The sequence below is a fragment of the Corapipo altera genome, unplaced genomic scaffold (genome assembly GCF_003945725.1).
Source record: "Corapipo altera isolate COAL_440 unplaced genomic scaffold, ASM394572v1 64, whole genome shotgun sequence".
NCBI lineage: Eukaryota > Metazoa > Chordata > Aves > Passeriformes > Pipridae > Corapipo > Corapipo altera.
Genome location: NW_020884893.1, coordinates 4,646,283 through 4,661,389, shown reverse-complemented (window position 1 = coordinate 4,661,389; position 15,107 = coordinate 4,646,283). Strand labels below are relative to the sequence as shown.

Below are 15,107 nucleotides of genomic sequence, written 5' to 3'. Positions count from 1 at the left end.
GCGGCCGCGGGAGGAGCTCCGGGCGCTACTCCCGCCCCTTCCCTCTCCTGGTCATTCCCATCCCGGTCCTTCCCCATCCCGGCCCCGCGGGTTTATCCCTTGTTTTTGTGAGGGACCCACCCCCTCCCCGGCCACCCGTTTTGGGGGATTTAGGGCCAAATGAGGCTCTCTCGGGCCGGGCCGGGCTGGCTGCGGGATGAGGGGCCGCCGTCCCGCCCTCGGCCCCGGGGCGATGTCAGGGCACGGACACGGGTGGTGTGAGGGGCGAGTTTTAATCCAACACGCACAAAGCCAGCGGGGGAGGGAAACACTACGTTTGACTTTGCAAACAGGAATATTTACACGTGTCGGCGTTAAATACCGGGGTAAAACGCGGCGGGTGCCGAGGGAAGCTCGAGGATGCTGAGGCGGGAGCTGGTTCCCACCAGACGCTGTGCGAGTCAGCCCCGACTGCCCCCAAAATTCATTGTCCCACCAGTAAAAGACACCGATAAAACATCACCAAGAAAGGCCAGACGTTAAAATTACAGATACAAACATTAAAATAAATTAATCAGGGAAGCTACAAGTCACACGGGTGTACCCACACTCTGCCTGCGCGATCGCGGCGTCTTTGTCATCGGATTTCACACCCAAAAAATTTGGGGATAAAGTTAAAAAGCTGCACGGACCAAGGCAACTGAACCCCTGGGCAGCTGTGCCAACGCTGGGTGTATCTCGCTGGTATTCCAGTAAGGAATAACGTCACCTTTGCAGTCTGTAGGAAGAGCTTTGGAACCCTCTGCACGTTTAGTGACTAAAATAAATTCTGTCTGAGTTGGAGAAATGCTCTGAACAGCCTCAGGCTGCGACAGAGGATGACTGAGGTGCTCCCTGTACATTTATCACTCCTCCAAGTCAGTTTTCCTCCGTGCTCAGGTGCCAGCCTGGAGCATTCCCCATTAATATCTAGGCTCTGTTTAGTACCAGATTTTGTACCATAATACGTTTGTTGCATTTGTATGTTAAACCCAAAAATTAGCTTTGCAGCTGCTTGGGAAAAAATACTGTAACTACAAATTCTGAGTAAAGTCCTCAGGAAACAATTGATCATAAGCTGCAGAACGTTCTGCAGGTAAATTTGGAGATGGACTTTACATGCCTGAATAGAAAAAAATAAAAAAGGAAAAGACAGTTATCTGACCTATAGAGAGAATTAAAAATAAGAAATAAGTTAGATAATAAAACCATTTTGCTCTAATACACAGCAAACATTCCTACCCAGCCACTCTGATGATGACATTTCCAGGCAGGATCTGAACAGCGGAGAAGAAAGAATAGATTTAATTTTTCAAATCTTCTCCTACATCTGCTGTTGTCTGGATTTTCACCTGCTAAAATTGCATCAGCACCCCAAGAACTCCCGGCAGTGAATGAAAATTGGTGTCACTGAGCTGGTTTTGCTCCCCTTTGGCTGCCAAAGGGGCAGCAACAGTGGAGAACGTGTGAAAACAGTGACATTCCGTGTCTCATTCCATCATTGCTCTGAACTGCTGCGTGTACTTGGACAGCTCCTCGGTCCGATCCCGAAGCTCCCTCGTGGCGTCCGCGTCGGGATATTTTATGGCAGCGGTTTTGGTGGCCAGAGCCAGGTTCTTCAAGAGGCTGCAGAACCGGCTGCTGCTGTGGAGGACGTCGCTCCGGGCATCCCTTTCCTGAGTCTCCTGGCACAGAGAATCCACCAGCTTCTGTCCCACCATGATGATCAGTTTGCTGTGGGATATGAACACTTCGGGGGGCTGGTTGCTGTTCAGGCTGTTGGTGAACACCCCGATGGCCTTGTGCAGGGCAGCGAAACACAGCCTGCAGTGCTCGGGGAGAGGGATTTTCTTGGCACAGTCCTGCTTGCTTTGAATTCCAGCCTTTTTTGCAGTTGGCAAAGCCTGGAGAAAGGTTTAAAAAAAACATTCATCTCGGTGTCACACACTGATTGTTTCTTTAGTTGCTCCAGCACAAATTCTTAGTTCATACTCTCCAAATTGCCCCAGCCCAGGAGCTTTTACAATAATTTCTCTTCCCATAAAGTATTGGAAATTCTCCCAATTGCCTTTTTGCCCCTAAATACGATTTTAATAATGGATAGCACACAAAGTGCTGCAGCCAAACACCAGCCCTTTACACATTTTGGACTTGGAGCTTTCAGATAGTACAAAAAATTGATTTTTAATGGGCTTAATCAGGGTTATGAATGATTAAAATGGACAAAACAAGAGTCAATTTTGTACCAGTGCAGGACAAGATATTGTGAAATACTAGTCCTCACAGCCTTATCCCAAATGATGCACAAAGGCAAGAAAATAAATAGTATGATGTTGAACTGGAGGGGTTCATTATGTATGAAGAAAATAAATGTTTTTCACAATTTTCAGCAGTAATTCTAAGAATAAGTTCTGGGAAATAAACCATGAGAAGCAAATAGATTATGGATGGAGACGTGTGTCTGAATGCTTTGAATTTTGGCAAGCACAGAAATCAGGGACTAGAAGTCCTCATAAACAATAGTTTTCAAAATCAGAAATACCTTCAGTTTTGAATCTGTGCTCTTCTTTGCTACTTCTTTACCTGAAATGATTTTCTGTGCCTGTTATAAATTAAAATGAAAGCAAAGTTGAAATGACTTACATAAAATATTTAAATATAAATGTGGTTTTATCTTATTTCACGGGGAAACAACTACTTGCTCTGCAGCCTTCATGTTATGGAAAACAATTTATTAGAAAAAACTGTAGGTTTTATCCTACTAAAAATATAGTGTCTCCTCCTGTAAGATCTAAGACTGAAAGCAACATGAACAAAATAACCTTTACTAAATCCTAAGGACATGCCAACATTTCTTTGTGAAACCAAGAGAGATGTTCTTAGTAGATATTTCAGTAGTTCTAAGAAGAGTGGTTCTAACAAACATCCAGAATGATTCTAACAAATAAATTTGATAATTCACAGTAAGAGTTTGATTTGTTACAGCAAAATTTGCTGTGAAAACATGATTTCCAATGCACCTCAAGTTAGAAAGTAGCATTTCTTGTCCAGTCATGCCAGAGCCAAACACAATGAACTGGCAAGAAGAGAACTAAAAGGCAAAAGAGAAGAAAGAATTTGCAAACCCCCAGCTAAAACCTGTCTCCCGAATGAATTTAAACAGATTATAAAGATGTTTTGTTGGTGTTGGCTGGATAAATTCTCAGACTCCAGTTCTCTTTATGGATTAAAATGATTCTCATTCCACATGTGCCACCCAGCACTGGAACAAAATCCTGAATTCAGTCTGGAAAATGGGAAGTAGTGCAAACTGAATCTGGCACTGATGCAAAGGTAAAATAGTGGCAATAGCTTAATATCTGCAAACAATGAAGAACATGGATGGTAAAGCCCAGTTTTACTGACCTGTAACTGCACATAATCAGAATCCTGAGTGGCATTTTCCTCCTGTTTCTCCAAAGGCACCCGACTCTGGCTGGGTTTGTCAGGAGCGTTTCTCTGGAGCGACTCTATTTCTATTCTTCTTGGCACTGGGATTTGTTTTGCCATTTTGCATTCTGGGCTCCCTTTTGGCTGCTTTATTTCTTGTTCCTTGTCATTCTTTCTGAAGAGCAGCTTCCCATTGGCGATGATGATGGACACAAACCTCTTGATGTCGTCGGGAATCGTGCGGGCCACCATGACGAAGCGGTCGAGGTCATCTGGGTTGTTCTGGGGGCTCCTGAGGACCAAGGCCTCGAGTGACCAGTTGCAATTGTTTAGAGCTTCCCTTGTCTCTGTTAAAATTTGGAAGGAGTTCACAAGGATCTCTAACTGCTTTTTAATCCTGGTCTGAAGGTTGCTGTCAGTGAGGTGAGAGGCGTTTCCCTTTATGGCTTGGGCAAAGGCCAGGAATTCTCCCAGGGACACCTTGATGTGATCCACGGCTCTGTGGATTTCCTCAATGCTCTTCTCCAGGTGTTCCTGCAATCGCCACTTACTGCTCACAAAGATCATTAAACTTGCAACTGAGCTGGACACGCTGTGCTGCAGCCTGGTCAGGGTCTCTATGGCTACTTCAAGGTCCATTTTTATTTCTTTGCCAGGCTCTTCTGACGGTGAGGACGTAGAAAAAAACTCAGCAGATGAGTTGGAGGATGTGGAGAGTGTGCTGCTCTTACTGTCCACGCTAGAAACAGATGAGATGTCTCGTCCTAATTTGGCACCTCTGGGGAGCTTTGGAGAAGCACCGTGTGCTTGTTCTGCAGAGCTGTCACTGTTGTTTTCCATCTCTTTCTTGGACTGCCCAGGGGTGGGCAGACCTTTTGGAATATCATAAACATTCCCTTCAGAGATCTGACTCTCAGCCTTTGGAGCCAGGAGACTTGGGGGTACATCACAGCTACTGCTCTGTGGCAAAAGGAGCACATCCCGTGAGGATGGAACATCATAAAGAGGGATATCTGGAAGTGTTAATTTCTGTTGTGTCGGTGGGATATTGTATAATTGTGGATTTACAACCTTGGCTTCAGCATTTGTTGTTGGCACCTTGTACCTGGCTGGTGGGATATCATACAGCACCTGGTTCTCCAAGGAGTGGCCAGATGGGTGGTGTTTTAATCCTGATTTTTCAGGTGATACTGGAATATCATAAATCCATTCTGACTTTCGAGGATTTGGCAAAGTATTGTACTGGCCCCAGCACTTTTTTTGAGATTTGTTTTCTGAAGCATCAGTTTCTCTTTTGGGAGGGACATCATACAACTGCAACAGAGCACAGAGGGTTTATAAACCACCTTTTTAAACAAGAAGTAAGAAACAAAACTGAATTCTCAGGGCACATAAATGTGTGCTACTCCACTGATGTCAGTGGAACTGCACCATGACAGGACTGGCCTGTGTTTTTTTATTTTCTAAAATGCACAAGCTGCACATGTAGAAGGTAAAATATTTTGAGCACAAGTGATTAGATCATACTGCAGTGTCCCCAGCCAGGGACATCTGTAGACACTTGATTTTTTCCCTGTTCATGTGCATACCCTGTCAAAAAATAAATAATCAGCAGACACCACTGACTCTTCTCAAATACCTTCAATTAATTTAAGTTTTTACTTGATACAGGTTTGCTAAGATGGGAACAGAGTTTACCCAGTGCCTTAAAAATATGTGTGTCTACAGCTGAAGTCCAATTTGGAAAAGGCAAATGCAGGACCACTTCTTGTGTAATAAAATCCAGACTAACACTAACATTTAAGGAAAGATCCTACCTGCATGAAGCACAACCACGGGGGGAATGCAAGGAAATACAGGAATGTGCAGCAATAAGAAACAACTGAAAGTTGTTATATAATACAGATTTTAGGGAAAAAATAACCAGGTCAGGCTTCCCCATTTGTGGAAAATGTGCATGAGAAGGGGAGGCAAGGAATGACAAGGGTGTTTCAGGCCAACTCTAGAATTTTCCAAATTGCCCATGAACAAAGAATTCTAAGAAAATTTGATTTTGGAAGCAATGATAAACCATGATCTCTGAAAGGAAATCTGTTCCCAGGCTGGTGCAGCTGGTTGGTACAATTCCTAACAGCCATGGAAATGTTGGGAATGCCAGCTTAGATGAGCAGTTGCTCATGTGCCAATTCCCCCATTCTGGGTGGCACCACTCTGGCTGTCACTGCTGGACAGGCTCTGTGCAAGACTGGCTTCTGCAGCCCTGAACCTACAGCACTGCTCTTTAAACCCACAAAACCAGGGAGCCTCAGATTCCCTGTGCTGGAATGATCCTGCTCCTCAGCCCTAGGCACTAAGGAGCGTGTCAAAATCCTCTTGGATCCTAAAGCCATTCAGGAAACCTGAAATACATGGCACTCAACTAGTAAAAAGTTTCCATTAAGGTGTTTTCTTAGTTGTGAATTTTCAGATCAGCCCTTTCTTCAAGGATGGTGCTTGGCAAACACGGGGAGAGGTGGGAAACCTGCCCTTCTGCCCAAGGTGGGTGTCGCGGCACTGACAGATTGTTCTCTTGGGGCTGACAAATCTTACTTACATTGCCTGCTGGTGAGTCTTTCTGGATCCCAGCTCCTGCCTTTTCTGGGCTGGATGGGATGTTGTAAAGTTGCTCCTGCTCTGCCTGGAAGTTCTCGGTGGGTCTGACTGGCACGGAGCCCTTCCGCGCAGTGGGTGGAGTGGCACCGCTCTGGGTAAAGGGGAAAAAAAACCTGGTCGACTTTGATTCTTTTTAGATCTCACTGAATACTCTGGTGGAATCAAAGGCATGTGGGAGTAGCTCCTGGTTTGGACAGCGTGGGCCACCCTCAGCCTGCAGGGAAGCTGCTGGAGCCTTCCCACAGTGCTGGGTGGGAGGGTGAGGCAGCCACCGGCACACCTGGCTTTGGGTCTGAGCAGGGATCACCCACTTACACAAGGAGCTGACTCCAGGAAATCTGTGGATAACTTGATAATAACGGAGTGGGCTCAATCCTGCCCTGCCAGCTGCCGCCAAGATAAAGTGCATGGGGAGGGCCAAGGACGTGCTCCACTCCCACCCACACCTTGCATGGGAGGTGACAGGGCTGGGGCCTGGTGTCTGTCCCATCCCAGCGACCTGAGGGATCGAGGGAATGTGACATTCACTCTCCTCAGGGAAGCACAGTGGGACCAAGAGCAGGATGATGCAACAGGACACTTCAGTGGTGGATGTGATCCTCCTGATCACAAATCCATGGGATGTTCTTCCCCAGGAGGTGGGTGGGGTGGGTGACATTTAGTTTCCTTTTGAACATGCACTTGTGACTCTTCTGTAAACACCCTGAACTCATCAAATGACACAGACACAAAGCACATTTCCTCATGAGTTCCAAGCAGAGAGGGTGACCCTCTGATACTGAGAATTCTGTAGGACATCAGTAGTGTCAATCTCTCTGCCTTGGAATCCAGCAAGAAATGCCTTAATAATGGTAAAACTGAAAGCATTCATTAGAAGCATACCAAATTTAGGACCAATTTCTCTGAATTTCTTAGAAACTCAAGAGAACTGCTTTAGGTTTTGAGCTAAAAATAGATTATTTTCTTCCCAATTTTACAAAAAGCGAACAGGAAGATGCTGGAATTTGCCTCAACATCTATTCTGAGGTTCTACAGAGTCCCAGCTGCAGGGAGAGCACCACGGCAGGACCCACCTGTGTGAGCAGGGACTCCCGGCGCTGTGTGGAGGGAACGTCGTACACCTCACTCCTGATGTTTGGGGCTGAAGCCCGGCAGGCTCTCGGGAGAGTAAACAGGTGCTTGGAGGGGGAGAAAAACAATACTGAGAAAGCTGCAGTGAGCAGGAAGCTCAGGACATCTCTGGAAACTCATTTAACTGGATAGGCCACTGTTGCAGTAATCACTCTTAAGTGATTAAAAACCTTCAGCTCTTCACTGAAGCCGAGGTAGAAACTGAGCTTGGAAGCAGGTGGCATTCTTCCCTCATAATTCTCCTTTGCCAGCATTTCTGCTGTATTTCAGGTGAGATAAGAACTGGTACATACAAATCAAAGACAAATCTGCCTGAGTAACCATGGGAGGGAAAAGATTTGGAGGAAATCCAGCTTCACTTATCACTTAAATCTTTAGACTAACCAAAAGCAGAACCACTGAAAAAGGAAGTGGGGGAATTTCTGCTTCTCCAGGCACACAGAGCCATGGGGTCAAGCCATATTTAGTGTAAGAGCAGCAAAAAGGTGTGGGCTGAGCATTATTCTGTAGTTATGAAAGACTGACTTATTTGGAAGGAATAAACCTTGATGTCCTGTTCAGCTCCATAAACAGGGAAGTCTGATATGAGAATTACATTACTGGCCAGTAGTTGAATTCTCCTGTTTGCTTGAAACATAATTTGAGAAGACATGACCACATCTGTGGGATAATTAGTTAAGATCCCAAAATATGAATGTTGAGTAGGATTTTTTTTTTAATCAATCAGTTTTGTTCCTTCAGCCTGTCTCTAGCTTGGTTGTCCTCAGCTAGATTATAAATGGACCTTTCCAAACCCCTGACCCACAAAAACACGACTGCAGATGAGATATTACAATAATTATTTAAAATTGGAGGTAGCGATCTCCATCATGTGAGTGTTGTAGCAAAGTAATTTAGGGGAAATATGGTAGAGGAACTAGACTTCACCCTTACAACTGCCTGTTTCAGCTTTGTAAAAGCTCTTAACTCTCATCTGAAGAAAGGGGAGGAGGAGTGAAGATAAATCCCCTTAGTACTCTATGAAACAGAATCACAGAATCACTGAATGGTTTGGGTTGGAAGGGACCTTAAAGGCTGTCCAGTCCCACCCCCTGCCATGGGCAGGGACACCTTCCACTCCCCCAGGTTGCTCCAAGCCCCATCCAGCCTGGCCCTGGACACTTTCTGGGGTGGGGCAGCCACAGCTTCTCTGGGCAATCTGTGCCAGCACCTGGTGATCACCTTTACCTGCAAATAGAGGCATAAAAGAGACTTCCCTGAGCAAAAAGGGTAAAAGAAAAGAGGTGTCAAGAAAGCCATCCTTAGCTCAGCTCTGTTTTCAGGTGGACAAATCTCACTATACAGCAAAAAGGAAACTCACTGGATATCACATCTTACTACTTTTTAAAGTCTTTTCAGTGACAGTAAAACACGAAGGTGCCCTGTGTGTCAGGCAGCAGCAACGAGGCTTCTCTGTGGGCTCTGAGGGATTTTGTTTTGTTTTATTGCTTTCAATCACAGTGGCTTCACCCAGCTGCTCAGAGGACAGCTGACTATGCCAGGAGCTTTGCCAGTTGTCCCACAGGATCTCCGTGGGGCAATTCGAGTGCTGCAGTTCGTCCTGGCTTTTCACAGGCTGCCCTCCCTGAGCCTTCCCTGCATCTGGGCATGGCTTGTGACCACCACAGTGCAGCTGGTGTGGGAACAGCTGGGACACTGTGCAACAGACAGCTCAGCTCTGAACTTCTAGATCATAAATGCAGGCTGGGACATTTCCTTTTTGTTCTCGGTTAGAGTAGACAAAGCTTAGGTGTATAAACTCAGAAGATGAGACAGGAAGAGCCAAGGAGCTCTTCTGTTGGGCCATTCATTCAGAAAATGAGTAGATGAACATTTTCCACCTGATTTGCTGGCACAACGTGGAAAATTTGTCCCAGTCTCGCATTCAGTTTGCAAATGGCTCCTTTAGGATCAGGAATGTGGAGAAATCGGATCACGGTAAGTGCAAAAAGGTCCTTTGCAGCTCTTAGCTTGAGCTTGCAGTTGTGGGAACTGCACACAAGGTCTGCACTGCAGCTGCAGTGCTGAAAATTAGGTTTCAGTCACCAGGGTTGCACTGAGTTTGTCTGTTTTCCAGCACCCATCTGCCACACAGCAGGAAGCAGCATCTTGGTTTCCATGACTTGCCTCCCAGCACAGTGGGAGGGAAGGTGGCCCCATAAATCAAATAATCATTAAATTAGCCTGAAAGACTGTATATGTCAGGGTTGAATTTCCTTCCTTTTCCTTTTTCAATTAGCATTTCTAACGTGATTTTCCTACACAGAATAAAGAGCCACCCGGGGCTGAAGAGCTCATGGAACTGAACAAAAACTTGCACTTGAATTCTGTACTCACTTGCTCTATTTATCTTTCATTATAAAACAGTCCCCATTCATTTTTTCCTGAAGAAAGCACAAGTTTTGGATCTTAAGACACTTGATACGACATGTACATGTTCCATGTGCAGATGGATGTAAAGACCCCACGTGTGCCCAGGGGACTCTGAATGGCCACATGCTGTGAACAATCAGAGGAGAAAGTTCTGTGTCTTGTTATTTTAACTTTGGGGGAGGTTTGTAAATAATTTCTAGATTTTCCCAAACAAATGGTATATTCTTTGCTTCCTGCCCTATTTTACAGCTGCTTTAAACTGCCAAAAAATGAGGGACTACAGAATATAGAGACTCTCATATGTTGCCCAGAGCAGTGTTTCTCACATAATGCTATAAACTGTAGTAGAATTGAAGGGAGTTTCCTAAACACCATCATTCTTTTGCTACAAATTCCACTGAAAAGCTCAGGCTGACAGCCTTTGTTATTTTCCCACTCCCAATGGTTGTTTCAATAGTAACATCTGTTACTCTCAGGGATGTTTGCCTTACCTGGTGTGTGGAGCTTTTGGTCCTCTCACTGAGCAGCTGCGCAGCCAAGGCTGGCACCTGATATATGGCTTGGGCAGGCGTGGCAGAGAGCCTGGCTGGGGGTTTGACCCACCCCTCCATCTTCTCGTAGGTGGACGACACCACGCTGGGTTTGGGGCCGGAGGGAACCTGGTAGATGTTTTGTTGGCCCGCTGGCAGCTCCGTGGGGTCGCTCCGGGTGGAAGGAAGCAGCAGGATGGTGGGAGAGAGCAGCTGGAGGCGGTTGGCGGGGGCCAGGCCCTGCCTGCCATGCAGGGAGCACTTCCACCAGCCCTCGCTGCCGAGGACGTGCTGGTCCAGCACGGTCAGGATGTCTCCCTTGCGGAAGGCCAGCTCGTCCGAGCACTCAGCCTTGTTGTCGTAGAGCGCCTTGGCCAGGGTGTTCTGGGGACACAGAGAACACCAGCATCGCACTGTTACACCCACAGCAGTGTTCATTGGGTTCTGCTTTGGTGTTTATCCCCACCTCGATTTCAGTTTAGTTCAAGCACAGGCGTTTTCACATCAAACCACCTTTCTCAGAGCGCTGGTCTCAGGAATTAAACTTCTGCCTGTGCAAACTTCAGTGCAAACTTTAGCCTGTGCCTGCCACATTCAGTGCATAAAGAAATAGATAATAATAACTAAACAACAAGGTTGTGGGTTCAATCCCCTGTATGGGCCATTCACTTAAGAGTTGGACTCGATGATCCTTGTTGAGAATGTTCTGTGATTCTGTGGTAGCACTACAATATATTTCTTCAGCACCTTTTCCCCACAAGGCTCTTGAAGAGCACTGCTAATGTTCATTATTTAGACTTATTATATTAGACATATATATATATGAGACTTATAAGCTAAAACAGAAGAAGTTCCACCTCAACATGAAGAAGAACTTCCTTCCATGGACGGTTTGGCAGAGCATTGGAACAGCTGCCTTGGGAGGGTGGAGAGTCTCCCTTTCTGGAGATATTCCAAACCCACCTGGATGTATTCCTGTGTTACCTGCTCCAGGTGACCCTGCCTGGGCAGGGGGGTTGGACTGGATGGTTTCCAGAGGTCCCTTCCAACCCTAATGATTCTGTGATTCTATGATTACTGGTGAACACTCCTATATGAAAAATAGATGTTTTTCCCATTGTCATTCTGTGAATTCTTCATTTCACCCCTTGCCATGGGCAGTGACACATGCCACCATCCCAGGTTGCTCCAAGCCTCGTCCAACCTGGCCTTGAACACTTGCAGGGATGGGGCAGCCACAGTTTCTCTGGGCAACCTGTGCCAGGGCCTCACCAGCCTCACAGGGAACAATTCCTTCCTGACATCTAATGAAAAACCTCCTCTCTGTCAGTTTGAAGATGGCACTTAAAAAAAATGAAAAGTACTAACAGCAGGTGGCTTTGGTCACCTGAGGCATTTGTGCAAAGGTTAGAGAAAGCTGTGGATGTAGTTTTTTTCAGTACAAGATAGAATTTGCTTTCAGCTCCAAAATGGGACTGTCTGTTTCCCAGGCAGAGGGACACTGGCTGTGTCTGAGCATGAGTTTATCAGAAAGTGCAAGTAATGCCCAAAGAGATAGCACCCAAATAGGAAATGTGATGCCTTGTATTTTCGTCCAGAGCATTTGCTGTAAAGCAACAGCTGGCTTGAAGCTGCAGCAGAAGAACCCGAATTTGTCAGCTCAGCTGGTGAGAGGGGCTCGTTGTTGGCTGCACACGATCCGTGGTCGGGGTGGCCATGAACAATGGCCTCTTTGTGAGCTGTGGGCTCGTCCCTCGGCAGCTGCCAGGGGTGGACAACAGCCCCTTTTACCTTGTGTCCCAGCCTGGTTTTAGCCTCGGACATGGGAGTCCCCCTTCTGTTTGGACAATGCCAAATGTTGCAGTCAGGCCCCCAATAATCCCACCATGAGCACAGCCTGGGCTTCATACGTTGTTGCAATTGTGAGGGGGGAAAAAAAGGGAAACATCCAACTTTTCCTATTATTCATCAACACTTTGAGATCCTTGTTGTTGGATGCTGTACAGGCACAATGAAAAGCAGACCCTGTTCTTAATCCCTGAGGAGGATGGGCAGGGGAACTCTCCCCCTTTTCCAACATGAAGAGCCTTATCCAGGCACATGCAGGAAATGGGTGGCAGGGCAGGAAGCCTTAACTCGGGAGTGGAGCCTGGCACAAACAAGACTGTCCTTCCTAATTGCACCAACACAAACAAGAGGAAGATTTGGTTCACTGTGTGGTTTTAAAAGGCATCTAAATGTTGACATTTCCCCAGCTAAGTCTTTCCTGTGGTAGTAGCACACTCAAAATGTTGCTGTGCCTAATTCTTTAATCAAACAATGTATGAAACAACACATCTATTTTCAAATCTCCTTTCTTTTAGAGTGAATATGCATCCAGGCCAGAAATACCAATTCACATCTAGTCTGCTAGTGGTAAGAAATAGAGTTACTTCTTAGTTACACAGGATGCCATCCCTGTTCCAGTTTGCCTTCCAAAGATACCTCATTTTTCAAGACAACTCGTCCCAGCCAATTGATTTTGTGATCACAACAACAGGAGGAGAAATTCTACAGACAACATTTCCAGGAGGTGAGTGCTTGATATGACTGCACAGATTGCTAAGGTCCACCAAGTCTGTCTCCAGTGATGTGGAGTGAGGTTATCTGCACTCCAGGCTCTGGATCATCTAATGTGGGGCTGTTTGCCAGAAATCCAGCCCTATCTACACTCAGCTCTCTGGGACATGTGTGAGGGATCACTGTGGCAGCCCCTTCCTATCAAAAGCAGAAGCATCTCTGACCTACCAGTGACTATAAACAAGAACTGAATTCCCAGGATCGCAGAGACCTTTGGGGATGCTCAGCTCAGAGGAGGCCGTGCTTTGGGGGCAGTGAGATCTGCATTTTTTCCCTGTTAGCCAGAGGAAACTGTCTGTCCAACGTGTCACCCACAATGTGCCAACCAGGGCTAGCTGGGTGGAGCTCTTTGGTATTTTATGTGACCTTGTTAATGTGTCCTTACAATAACCAACGTGTAATAAGCACTAAAGCAACACAGATGAGATCAAAGTGTTTTTTCCTGTTTTGACATTTGTTGTTCCATCCTCTTCAGCAGCGCTGAAAAAACTCTCCTAAGACAAAGAACATCCTAAAAGGCAGTTCTTGCCCCACGAGAGCACCTTGGCTGTGACTTTTCTCTCACTGAGCAGATTTTAACGAGATGATGACAGAGCACAGACCTAGAACACAGAGGCTGTGTCCCCTGCAGCCCCTTCCCGAGGCTTTGTGCCCCCTCCAGAGCCCATGGCTGCCCGAGGGCAATGCAAATGTGTCACACACTGAAGTGATTTACAGTACTAGGTCCCTGGAAACAGCTTCAGTTTAAAAGTTCATGTGTAGCTGGAAGTGTGTCTCCTTTATTGGAGTGTGGATCAGATGCTGAGAGACTAATTCCTCCTACAGGTTGGACTGTTCACACCTTTACTGTTTGCATACCCTTTTCCAGCCGTGCTCCCCCTATAAAACCCAACAGCCCTTGAGAGTCATCGAAGTGAAAGCTTGTTAACTCATGTTTATTAATGAAGAGAGGGGAAATTTAATTAAGAGGCGGTGAAGATGAGCAGTGTACAATTCTATCGTATAAAATTCCTTACCATCCAAATGGGAATACTCATAGACTGACTCTATGTACACAACAGGAAAAAACACCTCAGTATTACCAAGATCTCCTGATGCCTCTCCTATCCCAAGCCCAATCCTCAGCCTATAGTACTATGCAACAGAAAAAAAAATCCTTATAAAATATTTGCAAATGTTGCTAGAAAAATCCAAGCCTGACACAATAACTTCTCTATTCCCCCTTCCCACTCAGTTTGTGTTTGGAAATGTCAATTTATCACCACAGATTATTTCACATGATACACAGGTAAGGCACTGCTTCACAGCATTTCAAATAAAACAATGTTCTTCATTTATTGTCTTAAATTTGCTTCTTGAAAAACCTATTGAAATAATGTAAATAAAGAGACAACTTTAATCACGGGAGGTTTTGTGTGGATCAAGGTAATTATTTCTCAGCTGCATTTTGCACATAAATACATGTGTAAGCACTTTTACTGCAGGAAAACGGGACTTAAAATATTCGAGGGGGAAGAGATACAGCTAAAGGCGTCGGGTTGTGTTTGCTAAACAGTTCTGTTCGTGCATCAGTGACACCTCTGACATGTTTACAGAGCGGCTTCCAGTTAATCTCTTCATCTCCCAGCAAAGCTGGAGGAATAAACATTCTCCATCGTCCATTAGCTGGGAACGGGCTTCCCAGAGAATTCCCTTTTAAACAGCACGCGACTTCGAGTCAGTTCAGTTTTGCCCAGTTAATTGTAGAGAGTTCCCGTCGTCAACCTCCCCGAGAAAAAGGAGAATTTACCTTAAATGATCAGCTTTTTCTCTACATGCAGGTGCCTCCCTGTGGCCACGGGGCTGCACGTTCCTCTGATGTGCAGCGCTTCCTGTGACTTGCAGAAAGTCCTTCTACTGCATTTTTTGGTTTGTTTATGTATTTTGGAAAATAGACGTTCAGGTCACACAAAAGTTTTGTGTGAGCTGCAATGAGGAACCATTGTCAGGACTTGCTTTTATTGCCTATCCAACAGTTAATTGACTTTGGGAGGGTGGAACCAGGTGCTAACCAGCAGGTTTTCAATTCTCAAATGGTCAGATCAGTTCTTGATAAAATAAAGAGCCACTTTAAAAATTCAAGCAGGACCACAGAGATCCTGCAGCTTCCTCCAAGTCAGTGCTGCACATACAGTGGCAAATACAAGCTGGCTCTGTTAATTTTCCCCAAACTCTTTTTTCTCCACAAATCTAGTTAATCAAATTCTAGCTGTGTTAAAATCAACAGAGTTGGCAAGTGCACTCAGGATTTCACACCATTCAGAGCATTTTTGCATC

General features: G+C 45.7%; 1 protein-coding gene across 1 annotated transcript; it reads right to left on the bottom strand.

The window, feature by feature from the left end:
- Positions 1-1,508: 1,508 nt before the first annotated feature.
- On the bottom strand, positions 1,509-11,996 carry CASS4 (Cas scaffold protein family member 4). Its single transcript, XM_027646060.1, has 7 exons — positions 11,964-11,996; positions 10,134-10,556; positions 7,173-7,277; positions 6,041-6,190; positions 3,424-4,761; positions 2,561-2,620; positions 1,509-1,922 (listed from the first exon to the last, which is right to left on the bottom strand). The coding sequence occupies exons 1-7, from the start codon at positions 11,994-11,996 to the stop codon at positions 1,509-1,511; spliced, it is 2,523 nt and encodes an 840-aa protein (XP_027501861.1).
- Between the last annotated feature and the right edge of the window lie 3,111 nt (positions 11,997-15,107).

Excerpts from the sequence above, each read along its gene's own strand:
- CASS4 (XM_027646060.1), bottom strand. The coding sequence starts at position 11,996 with ATGTCCGAGGCTAAAACCAGGCTGGGACACAAG. Across the intron at positions 2,621-3,423 it reads CTGATTATGTGCAGTTACAG|GCACAGAAAATCATTTCAGG; the intron begins GTCAGTAAAACT and ends AATTTATAACAG. Across the intron at positions 1,923-2,560 it reads GCACAGATTCAAAACTGAAG|GCTTTGCCAACTGCAAAAAA; the intron begins GTATTTCTGATT and ends ACCTTTCTCCAG.